Source organism: Populus alba, chromosome 1 (genome assembly GCF_005239225.2).
Source record: "Populus alba chromosome 1, ASM523922v2, whole genome shotgun sequence".
In the NCBI taxonomy this organism is placed as follows: Eukaryota; Viridiplantae; Streptophyta; class Magnoliopsida; order Malpighiales; family Salicaceae; genus Populus; species Populus alba.
Window position 1 is genome coordinate 16,382,228 of NC_133284.1, and position 20,118 is coordinate 16,402,345.

The 20,118-nt window shown below is 32.1% G+C and overlaps 3 protein-coding genes across 3 annotated transcripts; 2 read left to right on the plus strand and 1 right to left on the minus strand.

The window, feature by feature from the left end:
- Positions 1-2,996: 2,996 nt before the first annotated feature.
- On the plus strand, positions 2,997-3,781 carry LOC118034884 (uncharacterized). Its single transcript, XM_035040317.2, has one exon. It carries the CDS (start codon positions 3,141-3,143, stop codon positions 3,534-3,536), a length of 396 nt encoding a protein of 131 aa, XP_034896208.1. The 5' UTR covers positions 2,997-3,140; the 3' UTR covers positions 3,537-3,781.
- Positions 3,782-12,494: 8,713 nt separating this feature from the next.
- Positions 12,495-14,616, plus strand: LOC118034901 (protein DUF642 L-GALACTONO-1,4-LACTONE-RESPONSIVE GENE 2-like). Its single transcript, XM_035040341.2, has 3 exons — positions 12,495-12,838; positions 13,276-13,788; positions 13,888-14,616. The coding sequence occupies exons 1-3, from the start codon at positions 12,721-12,723 to the stop codon at positions 14,424-14,426; spliced, it is 1,170 nt and encodes a 389-aa protein (XP_034896232.1). The 5' UTR covers positions 12,495-12,720; the 3' UTR covers positions 14,427-14,616.
- A 108-nt stretch (positions 14,617-14,724) lies between these two features.
- On the minus strand, positions 14,725-18,805 carry LOC118034900 (boron transporter 4-like). The gene is made up of 13 exons (XM_035040339.2): positions 18,700-18,805; positions 18,536-18,618; positions 17,962-18,154; positions 17,732-17,870; positions 17,452-17,617; positions 17,191-17,357; positions 16,886-17,059; positions 16,700-16,795; positions 16,493-16,609; positions 16,040-16,347; positions 15,492-15,771; positions 15,255-15,386; positions 14,725-15,064 (listed from the first exon to the last, which is right to left on the minus strand). Exons 1-13 carry the CDS (start codon positions 18,801-18,803, stop codon positions 15,032-15,034), a joined length of 1,992 nt encoding a protein of 663 aa, XP_034896230.1. The 5' UTR covers positions 18,804-18,805; the 3' UTR covers positions 14,725-15,031.
- Positions 18,806-20,118: the final 1,313 nt, after the last annotated feature.

Consider the following 20,118-nt stretch of genomic DNA (forward strand, 5'->3'; position numbering starts at 1 on the left):
TAGTGGCCATTACGAGTTTCTAGTTATGCCCTTCGGCTTAACCAATGCCCCCACCACCTTTTGGAGCCTTATGAATGAAGTCTTCATAGATCATTTAAGGAAGTTCATTTTGGTGTTCTTCGATGACATATTAGTTTACAACAGCTCCTTAACCGATCATTACAAACATCTAATGATAGTTCTGGAACTATTAAAAGGGCATCAGCTAGTTGCCAAGGCTAACAAATGTTTTTTCAGCATGAGGCAGGTAGAATACTTGGGTCATATCATTTCAACACAAGGGGTAGCAACCGACCCTCTCAAGATTCAGGCAATTCTAGATTGGCCAATTCCTAAAAATCTGAAACATCTAAGGGGGTTCTTAGGGTTGACAGGATACTACTAAAGGTTTGTTAAGGGGTATGACAGCATTTCTAAGCCCTTAACTAATCTGTTGAGAAAGGAGGCCTTGGGATGGGATGAGGAAGCTACACAGGCATTCACACTCTTGAAGAAAATCATGATAAGCACCCCCGTATTAGCTCTACCCGACTTCAACAAGCAATTTATGATAGAGACAAATGCGTCTCTAACAGGGGTCGGGGTAATCTTAATGCAAAAGGGCCATCCAATTGCTTTCATAAGCAAATCCTTGGGTCCAAAACAACAAATCATGTCTGTCTATGAGAAGGAAATGCTAGCAATCCTACAAGCAGTCACTAAATGGAAACATTATTTGTGGGGAAGACACTTTCACATCCGGACTGATCATATAAGCCTAAAATACTTCCCACACCAGAAACTAACGACTCCTGCTCAGCATGTATGGTTAGTCAAACTCTTGGGTTATGACTATGACATAGAATACAAGCAAGGAAAGGAGAATGTCCTTGCATACATCACTTTCTCCTGATAGCATTAATGAAAAGTAAATATTTATTACACAATATTAATGAGAGATACATATCCATTACATTATATTAATAAGGAATAAATATATCTTACACAATTATATTAATTCCAAACCTAATATTATTGGGTTTAGCTGCACGCTGAATCCAAATACATGTAGGTCTGAAGAGATACCAAATTCAACATCTTTGGGTTCAGCCGCGTCATGAGCCCAAGTACATGTTGGTTTGGTAAGATGTTAAACTCAATATTTTTTTTGTTTGGCTATGCGCTAAGTCTAAGTATATATGGTTCTAACATTAATATTGTTGTGTAATGAATATCTATTCCTTATTAATGTGGTGTAATTGATATTAATCTTTCATTAACATTATCATGAGAAAGTGACATTTCAACCTTTCCATTTAAGCAACTTTACAAAGTTCAAATGCTATATATCCTCTAAACTACTCGGGTAAGAGTTCATAATTTTTTCTACTCTTTAAATATTTATATTCTTATTTATAAAATGTTTATCATACATAACTAAAAACAAATATTTTTGTTATTAAAACTTAAAGCTCATTTTCTAATATGTATTAAAAGTCTCTTATTTTTCACTTACTCTTTTGCAAAAAAAATAAACTATATTCTTGCAAGATGGATTTATCAAAATCCTAGTTCTATCTCTTACAGCTCAAAAAATCTCGATTTCATGTCTATAGTTCTTAAAAAGTTTTACTTGTTTCCTTCACTATAAAATATTTATAACAGACAAAAAAAGTACTTATTTTTATTTTATTTTCCTTACTTTTCTTTCATTTTTTTCTTATTAAATTCTCATTTATGCTGTAACATCTTATGAAAACACTTAACACACAAAACAAAACTCAAAAACCAAATTTAAAATAGGCTATTTAATTGTAAAGGGTAAGATAAAAATAAATGAATAACATTGAGAATTTTAAACTAGTTGAATTGTTTATTTTAGTGAAAAAAAAAACTAAAAATACTCATTTTGTGTAGCATTGTAAATTAAAATAGTGAAGTGATGATTTTTTCCCTTCATAAAAAAAAAAAAAAGAATAATAAACTGGTCATGAGAGCATAACAATCTTTTATAGGATCTATTTATTATTATTATTATATTGAATAAGGACACATTGATATTTTTCTTGCATAATAAAATAACTAAATAACTTTAAAAACAAAAAAATAAAACTGGGTTCCAAGGGATTTTTGTTCTTTCATGCTTTGTTGGTGACATATAATGATTAAATTGCTCTTAAAAAAAAATTAAAATTGGTGTACATGAGAATTTTTGTATTTTTTATATAGATTTTTGTTCCAGTTATAATCAATTTAAAAAAAGAAAAATTCAGCTCTTTAACAAATATAAATATAATTAAAAAAAATAAAAGTAATTGACGGATGCTACAAACTCTCTAACAAATGACAGGCACATATATTTTTTGAACAATACGTGCAACTCCTCTATACAGTCAAACAATGCCTTTAGCAGCAACAATGGAAGCTTCGTTTCATTCTCTTCGTGGTGGTCAAGTGTATGGTCACGAAGAAATACCAGTTAGGTTTTAATAGATTTTTTTTTCTCTGCTAGTTTTAAATTTTATGTCAATTTTTATTTTTATTTTTTTAATTGGTATTTATTTTTCTTGTAATGATTTTTAGAGTTGTTTTTTTTATTATTTTAATATATTAATATTAAAACTAAATTTTAAAAGACATCACGGGGTTAAGTAAAATGATATTATCATAGTATCCATCTCTTGCTTCTCAACTCCGCCACGCATCACTCCAATTTTTTTCCAAAAACGACCTGAAAAAGTGCACCCTTTAACATCCTACAAAAGCGAAAAAGGCCCCAAATTTGACCCCTCATCTTCCTTTCTCCAACAACCTTCCACGTGTTCAATCTTATCCGCTTCTCCCCTATCTTTAATCCTCTACATCCCACCCCACTCACCACAAATCATACTCGGTTTAATAACTGTACCATAGACCTCAAAACAGTGCCGTACAAGCTCATGAAGCTATACCCGTAACAATAAATGCATACACTTAACCGTACGTGATCATAGCTTACTGCCTTAAAATTTTATCCTAGACCTGCTCCCAGCTTTATTTGTTGTTTCCTTTTCTCTCCCCGTCTCCAACGCAACACTCATTAAGTCTCTCTCAAACTTTCCTATCATCTTTACAGACTCTCTCCCTAGAAAAATCTAAAACTTCGATCAATTTTTCTCATCATGGCCTCTGTACTCACTTTCGCTTGCTCCGTCCCAGCTCCAGTCCGGGCATCATCCGGATCTCCCAGGACACCCGACCCGTATGGCAAGAAATCCAGTTCTTCAACCTGGTGGTCCCCGCTTTTTGGTTGGTCTTCCTCTCCTGATTACCTTAACGGCAATAGTAGTGCTGGTGGCACAGGCGATGATGTACCCGATAAGGAATCCGGGTTATCGGGTTCGGACCAGGAACCAGGTCGACCCAGATCGAGGTTCGCCCTTGGATCGTTCACTGAAGAGAAAGCGAAGCAGCTTAGAAGGAAGACTTTGGAGGGCAGTACGTTCCACGATATGATGTATCACTCGGCGATCGCGTCTCGTCTGGCTTTGGATGGATCGGGTCGGCAGGAGAAGTAAACCGGACCTCCGGTTGGTAAGTAAAAACCGGGAACCCCACGTTTTAATTGTGGGACCCAAAAATTTGTCGAAATGAATATTTAGAACGTCTATTTTGTACATGGTGATGAACTGGCTTTGATGGCGTGATAAACTGTCGTTGGATCTTTGCCGTTAATAGTAGTAGATGAATGACATGGCAAACTCTTGATGCATTTGATGTCATGATGAAGAATTGATGTGTGATGTGTCGGTTTGTGATCTAAGCACGTGTTAGTCTCTGTTTTTGTTCCTTGTTAGAACCAAAAGATCTCTAGGGCTACGCGATGAGGGAGTCCATCAATCAGGGTCGAATCTGATAGGAAGTCCATCAAACATTGAGAAAACGAGAAGCACTCTTAGAATTTTAGTTACTTGTTTTTATTTGAAAATATATTAAAATAATTTTAAAATATAAAAATTTAATTTAAAGTTAATAATAATTATTATTATTATTTTAAAATATGGATGGGTGATATAATGTAGACAGAATGATGTGGATATCATCGAAATTGAATTGTTTTTCTGCTATTTCGTCTACCACTGACCTAAGGACGGCTACACATGCTGGTGTTGCTTAGTGGACTATAGTAGGGTTAGGATAAATTATAGTAGGGTTAGGATAAATTATTCGGTAGGTTTAGTTTATCCATGGAATATTCCAATAAACCGTATAATAAACACTAAATCCATACGTCGTCGTCGTCGTCGTCGTCGTCGTCGTCGTCGTGGTGTCATCTAGAATCTATTTGTAAATTATAATTACTGTTACAAAGAAAAAGAAATCTAAAAGCCAACAAAAAAAGTGAAGAAAAAATTGTAGTTTCCTGTTGGGGTGTTTTTTTTTTTTTTCATTTATTAATTAAAACTTGAGATTGATAATTTATTTTGATTAGTTGTTATTGGATTTTCATGTGTTAAAAAAGTTTTGACATTCAGTTAATGTGTAATTCAGCAAAATAAATTTAGTTTTTTATTGAATAAAACAAATAGAGATTGAAGGAATCAAATTTGACTCTGAAATAAGAAGTACCTTTTTTTCCTTTTTTTTTTTTATAGAAAAAAACCTATTCATGAGGCGTGAATCTTGAAATTTTAGTCCTGATTTTTTTTGGTTCATTTTTATCTCTTTTCGACATTTTAGTTTCACATTTTATTTGTTTGTATTTCGTCCTTGGATTTTGTGAGGAGTGAGAGTTGTTAAAAATAATGAAGTCGATTAAGTAGATTATAGAGGGAAAAAATAAATTTAGTGTCAACATGTTTTTCTTAACTAAAATAGTGTCATTTATATATTTTTGAACTTTTGTATCGATGGGAAAAGTTGATAATGGTTGAGAAAGGAATTTATTTTATTTAATTTTGTGTTTTTGAGTTTATTTAGGGGTGTTTTACATTGAAAAATTAGTTATAGAGATTCTAAGAGTGTTTATTAAATATTTTGAAGTGAAAATAAATTTAAAAATAGTTTTTTAGGTTTGATTTTTTAACCAGTTTTTTTATAGTCAAAATATAAATAAGTAAATAAAATGTCATCTGTTTTATTTTAAAAATAAAAAATAAAAGGGTGGAGACCTCTAGAATAGTAATAAAAATAAAAAAGATCAAGCATGTAAGCCTAACCTTACATGTTTATACATGTTGGGTTTATTATTTGTTGGGTCAGGCTTGTAATGCTTATTTTTTCTATGTTATTTTTTTTAATTACAATGCATTATATAAAGAAATGTGTAACATGATATTAAAATTATTATTCAATTTTTTCTTGATTCCTAAAAATTCATATTATATATTTTTAAGGGAATGTTTGCAATTTATTCCATATATATATTATTTTAACTTATTTTTAAGATCATGATAGATATTTATTTGAAAAGCAATATGTGCTATTAAAAAATATGTTTTCATTCAATAATAATTAAGAGATGCTTTAATAAAAAAATAAAATTTAATTGTTGCTGCATTTCATTTAAGTTTTTATTTTTCTAAAACCATTTTTTTAGAAAATCATAGTATCTCTCTGTTTTTTAATAACCCTTTTGTATTTCAACGGGTTAGCTAATATGAAAAATAAAGATATGTTTGTTAATAATAAACTCAAGGATGGAGATCTACATGGTAGCCTTAAGTACCTAAAGTTTGAGACATTGCCTTTTTAAAGGTACAATAGTAAACTACTATTTGGATATCAACCATGGTGAAAACAATAAGATATTTTTCTAGTGATGATTTGATATTTTTTGAAAGTATTCAATTTAATTTCGTTACTAAATATATTATAAAAATGGTCCTAACGGGTCCCACTATCCCAATGATCAAACCAACAAGGATAGAACTCTTTGAGACATGGGCCAAGATCAAATTTTGCCACCTCTCCAAGTATTAATATTTTATTAACCCAAGCCCAAATTAGGTGGCCCATTAGATATAGACCTTCTATGCTTCATTAAATATTCATCATGGAATTATCCTAGCCCAAAGGAAACAACTTGCCTTTACGTCAGCAAGGAGAAAAAAAATATAACATTAAGCTAATAGAAATGTTTTTAAAAAATATTTTTTATTTTAAAATATATATTAAAATAATATATTTTTTTATATTTTAAAAGTAATTTTTGACATCAATACATCAAATAATCTAAAAATATCAAAAAAATATTAATTTAAAGTAAATGTTTTTTAAAATATTTTCAAAATATAATACCAAAAACACACGTGTCATTGCATTAGTAAATATACCGCGTGAGCTCTTTTCTTCTCCTTTTATTTCTCTTCTATTTTATTTTTGGTAGTATGATATTTTTAATGACAAATATGTTGGAGGTCTTGTTTTATTTATAAAAAAAAACCATGAAAAAAAGGTTTCCGTTTATACATGTTCCTAACATAGTTAAAATAGAAAATAAATGCACATAGAAATTACACAAGAAAACAACTTTCCCTAATATTCACCTTGTTCACACCTTTTTTTATATATATATTTTCAATGTTTCAGCGAGAAAGTTGTTTATTGAGTCAAATTTATATATTTTCTAAATTAAAAATAATTTCTTACAAACATCAAAATAACAACATGCATGAATTGGATTTATTTTTTTTTTCACTTTCATTCATCACCCTCTCATGTGAATAGATACATGCATGATTATCATCACCTCATTTATTAGCTATATATATATATATATATATATATATATATATATATATATATATATATATATATATATATATATATCAAACAATTAATTTAAAATATATTTTTTTAATTTTTTAAAAATATTTTTAAAACACAAAAACTTTTTTAAAACATGACACACATGCATATATTGATGGAAAGAAACATAAATGGGCTAAATCGTGGGAAGAAAATTGAAGTAAAGAATATCTAAACAAACGTGAATGTATTAAAATGATGTTTTTTTTTAAAAAAAAAATTATTTTTAAAATTAGCGTATTAAAACGATTTAAAATATATAAAAAATAAATTTAAAAAAAAATAAAATTTTTTTAAATAATACTATTTGCATCGTATTTTTAAAATGATGCCTTACTTGAATGTTCTCCCATTTAACTCGAAGGGCCAGACATGAATCAGTCCAAAATTAAGGGAAACCATGTTCTCCAAATGAACAAGAAATTTATGTATTTTTTAAATTACAAATAATTTCTAAGGTTTCTCAGCTTTGCTCAGCTCCTTCTAGTCTAAGCTATTGATAATATAATTCAATATTTATTTCATTGACATGTGGTTTCAATTGCATTATTTAACTCAAAATGAATCAACATGATTTTATTACATATTATAAGTACAATGTAAGTCTTTTTTTCTTCTTTTTTTCTCTTACCAAATATTGGCAATTGAATTTTGAGGGAATAATAATTTTAGATGCATGAATGATCATGTTCGTCTCTCAACGTGAGAAAATCCAAATTAATCTTGCCATAATTTGGTGCTTCACTCATAGTATGGATCTTTGTTATTTTAGTTTTATTTTTTTAACGTCAGAATTCAACATAGATTTCTGAACATCATAGTATGGGTTTTATTTGATGTTTGCACCACATTAATTATTAATTAACAAAAACTAAACGAGGAGGAGTTCCCCTCCTCTCAAAGCAAAGCTTACTTATTATTATTGTTATTTTTTTAATATTAGATTTTTTTTTTATTTTGATATAATTATCCGATTTACGAGTTTAACATATTAATTTATGTATTTTTTTATTTGTTTTCTATGAGGTTATTTCAATCTCGTTATCAAATTTTTTCTTATTTTTAAAATTTTTTTAAGGTTTTGTTTTTTTTTTTTCAATCTTATCTTTTAATATTGGATTTTTTTTGCCCAACCTCATCACCTGGGTCAAAGGATTTGACATATTAAATCGGATATTTTTTTATCCTTTTTTGTTGATTTTTTTTTAATTTTATCATTTGATATTTGATTGATTTGACATTAGGCTTCACAATTTTTTTCCAATTTACTTTTTATATGGTTATCTTGATCTTATTACTTGAATCATGAGTTTGGTAGCTTAACCAAGTTGACTCAGGTTACTTTTTGTTTTTTCTTTTAATTGTATTTTTTCAATTTTATCTTTTAATATTTGGTTTATTTAAAATTAGGCTTCATAATTTTTTTTATTTCCTTTCTATGAGTTTATCTAGTCAAATAATCTCTATTGTGAGTTTGTAGTTAACTCAAGTTTTTTGTTTTTAGGTCTTTTTTTAGTTGATTTTTTTTTTTAAAATTTCATCCTTCAACATTGGGTTAAATGAGAATTGAGTTTCATAATTTATTTCGATTTTCTTTCTATAGGTTTATCCCAGTCTTATGACATGGATTGTAGATTTGACAGGTTCATTTGAGTTGACATAAGTCGATTTAATATGTTTTCGTATCAATATTAAAAGAAAAGGATGTCTTGAAATTATTTTAATCAAACTATGTTTTTAATGATCATTTTGCTTGTTTTTGGATTCATCAAATTAACTAGAACATATTATGTCAACGCTCAAACGTTTTAAATGTTTTTCTTATTACAAAACACATTAGTGACACTTGATTTTTTTTTTTACATTAAAAATAATTAATTTAACCTACAAAGTAGCGCGAGTCAATAATTCAGTACTACACTAAATACTTTAAAATCATTTGAACACATGTATATGTATCCCGTGCAAGCAACATGTCATGCCCTCCTAACCTAATTGATTTAGGTGGTTCTGACTAGTACATTATGGATTTGTCATAATTGAACTATGTAAATAACCCTAGAATAATATTTATAGATCAATGAAATATGACTAAATAAAAAAAAAATATTTGAGTTGTGTTGAATAATCATAACTTCCAATCAAACCATTACATCATGCTCAAATTTAGTTAAAAGATTTTAAAGGCTCAAATCTATAGCTATAATCAATCAAAATCCAAATGGATACCAAATTAAGCCCGTAAGCTCTCTTTTGGGTTAGTTTTTATTATTATTATTATTTTTAATTTAGTTTGTTTAGAACTTTTATTGGTTTTTTACTTTCTGGGTAGAACTTTTATTTCATATTTTGTTTATGTTAGTTTTTTGAGTTTATTTAAGAAATTGTAAATCTCGTAGAAAGAAATATAAAAAAGTATTTGATAATAAAATTTTAAATTAGAAATTTTATGTGGTGATAAGGGGAATTATATGTTGTTTATACTTGATGTTTTCTTTTCTTTTATATATATATTAGAAAAGAAACACCAAAACCCATCAATCTTTTACTTTAAGATAAGATACATTGAATCATGGATTGCTACACTCCAATGACATCTTTGCTCTTCATTATACAAAACAAATGGCTTTTATACGAGATGAGATGGTCTTTTTCAGGGAAATCATTTGGTTTTATGAAATTAATCAAGGGTAATTGTTTATCAATTTTTTTTTCATGGTTAGATGATATAAATATCCTTAAAAAAGTAAAGAAAAATTTAAAGGATGAGAGGGGCTTTTGTGCGATTTTATTTTTTAAAATAATAAATTATTTCATTGTAAAAAAAATAAAGGAGGGGTCAAGAGGTATTTTGGTATTTTTATCATTGTTTTTCTGTTATAATCTATTTGAATTAAGGGCAAATTAGTATTTTAACAAATAAAAATAATAATAAAAAAATAGATGGGGCATGTATAGCTCATGTTAGCGAGTAGACGTTGTTTGCACCATTTGGGCAGCGCATGAGACATCTTTTGGCGGCAGAACAAGTCCAAAGTTTTTATTAGTGGTGCTCCTAAGGGGGATGTGCATGTAACGCAACTCATGACGGTTTAACAATTGTGAGATTTTTTTCTTCTCCTCTTTTCTCTCTCATCACCTTGAAATTCTTACTATGTTAATAAAAATTTAGAGTTGTTCTTCTATTTATTTCTTATTTCAATTGTGGTCTTCTGTTTTACTGGTCTTTGTTTGTCTTGGATTTTTATTTTAAATTTCACCCCTTTCCATTTGGTTTTATATCAAATAAGATATTACTTCATTTGATTGTTGTTTTTTTTTAAAAATTATTTTCTTGATTTTTTTTCCTTCAATTTTATCTCTCAATATTTTATTTGATTTTTTTTTATCTAATTTTATTTGTCATTCTTTTAATTGCTCCTTTTTAATCCCTCTTTTAATTTGTTTTTTTTCTTTCTTTCAATTTTATCCCTTAAAATTTCATTCATTTTTTTAATATAATTTAGGTCCTTTTTTTTAATTGCACTTTTTTTTTCATTTTATTTTTTTAATTCAATTTTTGTCAGCAATCTTTTATTTGCTTTTTTATTTTTTATCATTTTCTTATTTCATGGGGTCATACTAAATTGTAAGTGAGTCAAGTTAACTTGAGTTGTTTTGAATTGTTTTTTAGTGGTTTTTTTTTATTTTTTATTTTTTTTATCAATGACATCCTTTGACATTAGATATTAGGACTTAAACTTTTTGATTTTTCATGTTTTTTTTTTATAAAATTATCCGAGTCTGCATATTAATCAAGTTAACTTGTAGTGACTTAATTGTTTTTTATTTATTCAACTTTGATTTTTTTTTTTCTAGGTCATTTTAAAAAAAACAATTATGTGTTTAATCTTGAATTCATGTCATGTCATGGAGTAGAGTAAATCCAAGTTGCCTCATGTTTTTTCTTTAATATTTTTTATTTAAAGCTAAATTATTGTACTTTAAACTTTAACTTTGTTATTTGTGTCGCTTTTCATTCAATAGGCATCCCAATCTCATCTCTCATATTATCATTGCATTAACTTCTTTTCTATTTTAGAAAGAAATTGATTCTACCTGGAAGTCTAGCGTGGAACAAGAAATCTAATATATATTATATATCGCGTCTTCAATCCCAATGCATTCATTGACTGCCTGCACATGCCGCTAACTATTAAGATATAGTATGATTGCCGACCAAAAAAGAGCAGGACCGGATATAAAAACTATATTATAATTACAAAATGTACTAAATTAAGCTGGCCTGTAATTATGTCAGGAAACGGAGTGCATACTCATCAAGATACTGCATCTTTCGCACATGGGTTGTATAATATAAGATCTGAATTATGCTTTATTCTAATCCACATGATTTGTCACTCACATCTGATTCTGAGATGTTTCTGCTTCTTCCACACGTGCCATCATATTAATTAAGTTAATCAGCCTTCAAATTAGTAGATTAAGGTTGTTTTTGTCGATTGATGCATCTGCAGATCATGGGCACCGATCGGCTTCCCAGAAGCGGCCGATGCAGACAACAAAACATTATGTAAACCACGTGCTTCTCCATACAATCAACTCAGACTTGCTTCAGACTCTTACGAACCATTCCAATTTTGATTATTATTATTATTATTATTTAAAAAAAAACAGAGACTCATTGGGTCGTCTTGGATGATACAATGTTTCTATTTAGTAAAAATCTCAGATTTTAGTAGATGGATTGCTGGAATTTCTTTTTTGAATGTTGAGTTTTATAGAATTTATAAAAAAAAATTGTTTACTTTGAGTAGTGAAAAATAAGTTAGAAATTATTTTGAAGTGTGTAACTATGTTGTAGAAAACAAATTGAATAATAAGTTGAGATATTAACTTCTCTAAAATTAGAAAATTTTTAAATGGAATTATCAAATATTTATTTGGTATTTGATAAATATTAAAAATAATTTTTTTCTTGGTATATTTTCATAATGAAATTCTTATCATTCAATATATATATATATTGTAGTAGTTGGTTATTTTCTTATAATATTATATATTTTGAAGTACTTTATTAATATATTAATTTTATATATAAAAAAGAATAATGAGGTGTTGTATCAATTTTTTAGTTTTTCATAAAAAAAAAATATTTTTCTCTTTTTTAAACTAGAAAACACCTTTTCTTTCTCTAAAGCCTCAAATCTTTCTTTAAGTAAAAAATAAATATTATTGGCCAATTCTCAAAATGCAGCTTTATATCAAAAGGTAAAAAAAAAAAAAAAAAACTTTCCAACAAAAAAAAAAAAAAAACACTCAGCATTTATGTTAGTGATATTATAACAATATCTTAATTTAGCGCGTGGCTTTCAATACCTTCCCTCTTCAACCTCCACCAGAAGACGACCAAATCTTAAGATTTAGCTCCCCAAGAATATTCGATTCTTATATCATTCTCAAAATATATATATAAAAAAAAATGCTGGAATTGTATTCTTTAAACTACATTTACTCTTACAGTTGAGTTGATCACGGTTTTTTATAATTTAATTTCTGTCCTAACTCTTATTGGATGTGTAGAACTGTAAGAAGTGTACATTTATACTAAGTTCTTGCATCTACGTATAGGATCTTGTATTTTTTTCAATTATATATATTTCTAATCAAATTATATATTGAGTTAAATTCATATTCTCAATTCAATAAAAGAAATAATTCCAGATGACCATGAGAAAAAAAAAAAAACTATAATGACGTAAAAAACAGTGATTTTGAAACATGAGAACGTTTTAAGATTAATCCACAATGTCAGTGACTTTATGTCTTCAATGAAGATGACCAGCAATAAGTTGTAGTGGCACTCATGTAGTTTTGACCAAAACCGGTGTCTTTCTCGTGGACCAAAGCAAATAAAACCCAACGCACACGGCACACCTACAAGCGATCTCCATGCCTAGCATCTCCTTCCTCCCTCTCTCTCCCTGTAAATTAAACGCAATGTACAGAGCCACCGTGCTGTTAGTGTCACTCTGCATCACCTGGCAAGTCGCGTTGTCAGTCACCGATGGTAAGTCCTCCAAATATTTCTTCGTCTACTCACAAAGTTTCAGCTTTGATTTGCTTGCTACCACATCTTTGCTGGTCACTTCCTCTTGGTTCCTTGTGGGATATAATACATGTATGATCTGCCATTGTTTGTTTTTTCTTCGGTTCCTTCTTATCGTTGGATCTGAATTCAAGACCCTGCTTGTTTTTTTTTTCTAGTCTGAGAATCAGCTTCTTATTTGCTAAAAAAAATGTGAAAACGAAAATGAAAAAGAAAGGAAAAGAAATAGCTTTCTATTAGTGAACAGACCCTTAATTTTGTGAAAAACTTATTCACTTTTTCTATAAAAAAATTGGTTTTAGCTTGCATTTTCATATCAATCCCAACATGCAGCATGGCGGTTACATGCAACATTTATATTTCATTTGCTTGAGTCAACTAATGGCCATTGATTTCAGGTTTATTGCCCAATGGAGACTTCGAGTACGGGCCAAAGCCATCGGAGATGAAAGGAACGGTGGTGACAGCCAAGAATGCAATTCCTAACTGGGAAATTTCCGGCTTCATCGAGTACATTAAATCAGGGCATAAACAAGGTGACATGGTGCTAGTAGTGCCTGTTGGAGCTTACGCAGTCAGATTAGGGAACGAAGCATCAATTAAGCAAAAAGTTAAGGTCACACAAGGCGAGTTCTACTCTGTAACCTTCAATGTGGCTCGCACCTGTGCCCAAGAGGAGAAACTAAACTTGTCTGTTTCACCAAATTCGGAGCCAAGAGATTGGGGAATCTTGCCAATGCAAACAATGTATAGCAGCAATGGATGGGATGCCTATGCATGGGCTTTCCATGCTGACGGACCTGAGGTTGAGATCTCCATCCACAACCCTGGTGTGGAGGAGGATGCCGCCTGCGGCCCACTTGTTGATTCCGTCGCGTTAAAGCTTTTGTCCAATCCTAAGCGTGCCAGAGGTAACAAAATTATCAAGGAATTGGATTTCAGCTTAATTAACATGATTTTTTCTCAATCAAATCTTAATCTGATTTGGATTTCTACTTATTATATCGCAGACAACCTGTTAAAGAATGGGAATTTTGAGGAGGGTCCGTATATGTTTCCCAACACAGACTGGGGTGTCCTAATCCCTCCCCACATTGAAGATGATCAATGTCCTCTACCTGGATGGATAGTTGACTCTCTCAAGGCAGTAAAGTACATAGAGAGCGAGCACTTTGCAGTCCCGGAGGGAAAAAGAGCTGTTGAACTTATAGCAGGAAAAGAGAGTGCTATCTCGCAAATTGTGAAGACCATAATCAATAAGATCTACGTCCTCACATTCAATGTTGGTGACACCAGGAACTCATGCGTGGGATCAATGGTTGTAGAGGTATATGCTGGCAAGGACAGAACTCAAGTTCCTTATGAATCTAAGGGAAAAGGAGGGTTCAAGCGTGCCAAGTTCGTGTTCAAGGCCGTGTCAAATCACACAAGAATTACATTTCTTAGCTCATTTTACACCATGAAAAGTGACAACTCTGGTTCTCTATGTGGCCCGGTATTAGATGATGTGAAGCTGGTTAGTGTTCGAAATCCAAGGCGTCATCTGTGATAAAGTGCTAATTGCATTGCCTGTGCAAACCACATTCTTTCATCTTGATCATCATGTATGCCTTTATGTACTATAGGTTTCTTGTAACGGAAACAAGAGGGGCTTGAGATGAGTTTGATTATAATGTTCTCTTGATGTATCTATGGTTTTTTCTACTGCAAGAAATTATAGGAGCTTGTTCCTCGAAAAATGCCTATTATAAGCGTCTTCTGCATTGTTGTGGCCTGTGGATCCCATAACTAATTGAAAACTTTTCCCGGCTTTCTCCTTAATTTTGCATAGAGTTGGATTCAATTGGTTCGATCATTTTATGAATTTTTTAATGTTAGAAAAAAACTGGTCAGCTCCCCAGGTAGCAAGAGACATCCATCTAGTAATCTCAAAGATAAAGTATACTGCAAATCTTCTCTATTGCTTTACTAAAGCTAATTTGGATTTATATACATTGAAGGGACTAGAAATTAAAGGATGGGATGATTCTGACTGGACAAAACTTAATGATCTGTTCTTGGCTTCTTTCTGTAACTATTATGATGGAATTCTTCTCTCCTAACTGTAAATGTCGTCGTCGTCGTCGTCATCTTCCAAGTACAATTCATCATCTCTCATTCTGGTTGGACAGCACCATTGGAACAGACCTGCAACGACGACATAGAAACCTGTAAACATCAATTTCTTATGCCAAATATGTGAATAAAATTGATAGAGAGAAATTTGAAACACATTTATGTACGTACTGGAACGTGCACTTTTCAAAAGCAATATAGCACCAATAGTCCTAATCTCTTGAGTTCTTTGTACTTTCTAAGAATAAAGAAACCAGAATACCTGAGTAGCATTCTCTTCCCTGAAGCTTACAGTTCTAAACTTTAACTCCCCTCTGCTGGTAGTTAGCTCGTCTAATATCTCAGCATCACACATTTCGCCTTCCTCATTTCCAAGAACAGGTGCTTGTCGTTCCTGATAGAACACGTTCCTCATAGAATGTCACATGAATTTAGTATTAGCACAATAAAAACTACAAAGAATCAGCAGATAGCAAGAGAGGTCTGGAGAATAATATGCCTTGAAAGAGAAGCTGACAGAAAGTCGTGGGGCGCCGGTAATCTCCTCATATTCGGCTGCATCTAGTTCCCGCAAATGATTTGGACGGAACAACTTAGGAAGGATGTGCTGTCTGATGCTGATGAGAATAAAGAACGGCAGGGGGAACAAGATTCTGGCTATCGGAATCCAGGTCACACCAAAACAGACCAGGAAATAGACAAATTGGAAGATGGTAAATATGGCGATGTATTTGAATGGAGTTGATTCCACAAAGGAAGCATGAATCCCCTCCAGGACCCTGTCAAAAGTGAATGCCAGGCACAGTTGTAACTGGTAAAATCATAGGCAGCTAATAACAATACATGTCAGAATGATAAAAGTAGCATACACTTGCAATCAGGAAGCTCTTAAAAACATTTAACATTTATGATGCATTTAAAGAGATAGATATCTTGAAGAAAATGGGAAAATTCAAGGTTCAATCCCCCCCCCCCCCAAAAAAAAAAAAAAAAAAAAAAAAAACAGAATTTTCTGAAATCATGAGAAAAAATTGAAAAATAACTTACTTATAGCGCCGGCCAGGTGCAATGAATAGAAGTAGAATTCTCTCCCAGAACTGGTTCCCAGGAAGACTGTCAATTGCCATGTAAGCAAAATATCCCCAAAGTACTGATGTCGGAATCAGCTTTATTGCAGGCATAGCACATACTGATGCTGCCACAAGTAGAGACTGAAGAAAATTGCTAACTCTTTGCTCATTAACTCGGACAGGCAAGTAGGCATCAATGTGCTTCTCAGGATCAAACGTATCATTTGGATCTTCTCCTTTCATGACTGCCTCTTTCAGGTCTTCCAGCTCTTTAACTACTGCATTCTGCATATCAGAAAACCATGGTGTTTGGCATTAATATGCTGCGAAGATTTGGGAACTTTACCATCATCCCAGAGACAAGCTAAAATTCTTAAAACTTTCGACATATGGACGGACACTTTAAGTTTGTATTGATCAAAGAACTCACAATTGGAATGCTGTCTATTTCAATGAACACAGCTTGCATATTGCCATAGATTTCAGAGTTGCTAGCTTTCTGTTTGATGCTTTCTTTGGCACTTGCCACCATCTTCCTTCGAATCAACTGCAAATGATCAACCAGATTCTATTAGCATCTAAAGGCTGCTAAGCTAATTAGCTTAAGAAGTTTTCTATTGAAAATCTGCAATTTGACCTGTCTTTTGAGGACAGCAAGGCTCTTAGTATGCATAGGAGACTGTGGTAGAACACCATTAGAAGGAGGTAGCCCAATTAATCCACAAAGCAAAGTCTGAAACCAACCAGTCAATAGTAGAACACAAGTTTTTGAGAAGCATGATGATAAGAAAAGCCAGCTTTAACATATGTGGATGATACGTACCATAAAGCCCAGTAGCAAGATGTCATAATGGTACGCAGAAGGATTTTTAAGATTGAACTCCTTTTGCTGTGCCATCTGGGATGCAACACTGTGGTCAAAAAAGTAGAGCCCTGCTATCATCACAGCGGGAATAAATGCAGCAAAGATGTATGCTGGAGGGACATTTCCCATATCCTGTAATTGATGAAAAAAATAGATATTATCTGCAAGTGTCTTGAAGCTGACAAAACAAGTCATTAAGCAAAAGAATGATCCATTTGTAAAAAAAAATGCTGCCTTAGAAATTCCAAACAAGGTTTGGTTACCTTGATGACAGTCCAGTGATGTAAGGATGCAGAGTCCCATGGAAGAGGGCTAAAAAGTCTTCTGGGAATCCCTGAAGGAACTTTGCTTGGTGTGCTAAATGAAAGTCCTGTCCATGCCACAACCATTAAAGGAACACCATAGTCTGCAATGAAACTTCTAAACCACCCTGGACAACATGGTGCAAAATTTTAAAAAACCTTGTGTTCAACCTATGAATGTCTAACCAGAAATGCAAAGTTACTAAACGTTGCTACACAAACCTGTGCCATACCACCATGCTCTTGCCCTTCTACTTTTTAAGGCAGTGTAAAGAAGTCCAAAAGTGAATATGATACCCAAAAGTCCATTAGTGTAAAGCCAATGAAATTGATACTTATCTAACTTCGGGTCCTCAGATTTGGGAACTTCAAACTCGCTGACCATGCCCTGTGATCCAAATATGGTGCAACATTTTTAATTACCATAGAATCATCACACTCATCAAGTTTCTGTTCACTTACACAAACTTTTTTAGTTCTTTTTTGTATTTATTTTACTTACCTTGATAGCCTCTTGGATGAATAAAACAGCGATCAGCATGCCAAAAAGTTCGCCTGCTAACCGAGTAAACCGATTGATTATAGCACAAGCATTGAATATTGCAAGAAGAAACAGCAAAACAGCTGTCCAGACACAAACCCTGCAGCAGTCATCAGAAAAAACGAATACATAAAAAACAATCCAAATATAAGCAACAGTTTTGAGCAAGACACAAAACGAATTTCCCATACCATCCAGCCCAAGCCAAGAAGAGTTTTTGTCCTAAATGTTCCCTTCCTTTAGCAAAGTTGTACAAATAAGTGTACATTATAACAGTTGGCTCTGCAACTCCTAAAAGTAAAAGAGGTTGGCCACCAAGTATTGAGTGTATGATGCCACAAAGAGCAGTAGAAGCTAATGTTTCTACTGTGCTCAAGCTTCCATCTACAAATAGTAAATTGAAAAAGTTGCATTACTTCCAAACTCCTTAAATAAAATTATGGAACCTGTGATTAGATAAAAAAAAAAGTGAAGCAAATAGTGCAAAGATAGCAAGCTAATAAAAAAAAAAAAAATTTAGCCTTAAGAATCCATTTTAAAGGTCTACTTTTTTAATTTTTATGCACCAAGCTGCAATATATTAAATTCTGAAATTTATCAGAGGTTGTGCTTCTCAGGATTACCATTTCCTTTTCGTAATCTTTCATTTTCTAAAGTAAACAAAAGGAATCACTGCAATCTCTACAAGTCCGAATATCCACCTTTTACTGGGCTATACTTTTCTAGAGAGGATAGCATGAAAATTTAGAGTTCAAAAGAGGCAACCTGTATCTCTACTAAGTTGCTCTCCGAAGGCAATAACAGGGAGGGCTGAAGCGAAGAAGATATATGTAGTTGGTGCTAGTATACTGTCACAAAAGATCGAAAGAAAATTTAGATAAAGTTTCAAAGACAGGATGAGAAGATTATGCTACTTGAGTAATAGATACCCGAATCCAGAATGAATTCCAGCAACCCAATCTTGTTTATAGCAAGCTATTCTTCCTTTAACATCGTTTAGGATACCTCTAAATGGGGTTTTCATGTACTCCATGATCTGAGTTACAATATAGTATCAGTAGTGCAATTACAATCAGAAAAGAAAAGATACTGAAGACGAACCACTTAGAAAACAGAAGAAAACAGAGGTGTGGGGGAGAGAGAGAGAGAGGAAGATTTGGAGAAAACAGAGGTTTAGGAAATTATATCAATTAAATATTCTGCTATACCTGTCAAAGAAACTCCTTAACCAAACTGTTACATCAAAAGTGAAAAATGAAAGGACAAAATGGAAAACAGAGAAATTTGATTCTTTCTAAAAAAACAGAAAGGAAATCTTTGACATTCAAAGCTGAGGAAATGAAATACAGGGAGGATTGATCGAGCAAAATCTCCCTTTCCTTACAAAGAAACGAAATCAAGAAAGGAAAAGAAATGTAGATTCGTTTCCTTCGACTGCATGTCATCATCAACCAACCACAGATTTTGTTACCAAAACAACCGAAAGTCAGCTTTTCATTTTTCTTGCACAGCCAAGAAACAGAAAGAGAAAAGTAAGCCCAAAACAAGGAAGCCAAGATTACATGAAAGCCACAACAATCAAGTCTTGAACAAGAATGGCTGAAGCAAGCAGGGATGTGCCTGTTTGTATGAGTAAAATACCAGACAGAATGCTGGTTAGGGAAATTCACCAGGAATCTCGGTTGAGAAGACAGAGACCAAGTGTGTTGTGTGTGAAATGGCACTTCTTCTCCAGTTGGCTGCTTGTAGTAGAGGACTTCGCCATCTCTTTACACACAGGGAGTCAACAAGCTCGGTTGTCCCTCTACTATTCAATGTTTGTTAGTATGGTCCCTCATCGTATGCTTTATCTTGATGCGACCCTTCTAAGATCTTTTTGTCTTTTAAACTTCCGTCCGATTCCTCCGAGCTTACTTTAACGATTTATAATAAAGACGACAAGACAGCAATAATCTTTTCATCTCAACCTTTTCTTGTGTTCTTTATCATTACATGACACCGATCCTCTAGTGTCCCTCTAACACAAACAAATTCATACACATTAGAAATAATCACAAGCATACCCAATATCCAATCCTATGCTCAAATCAAATCCAAATCCAATTATCTCATAGCTTTTGGCGAGGGGCAATAATTTAGACGACGAGTTTTATGGATGAGGGATGACGATCCGGAGTTGGTGGCATGCAATTATCAATGTCATGGGGACACGCCCAATTAAAATAATTTCTTCGACTGAGAATAAAAACTAGATATCCTTTTTATGTTCTTAAACAACATTATCAACTTTAGAATTAAACTAGAGCTTGCAATCAAACTAGTTTTTTAAAGCTTACCTCATATACATG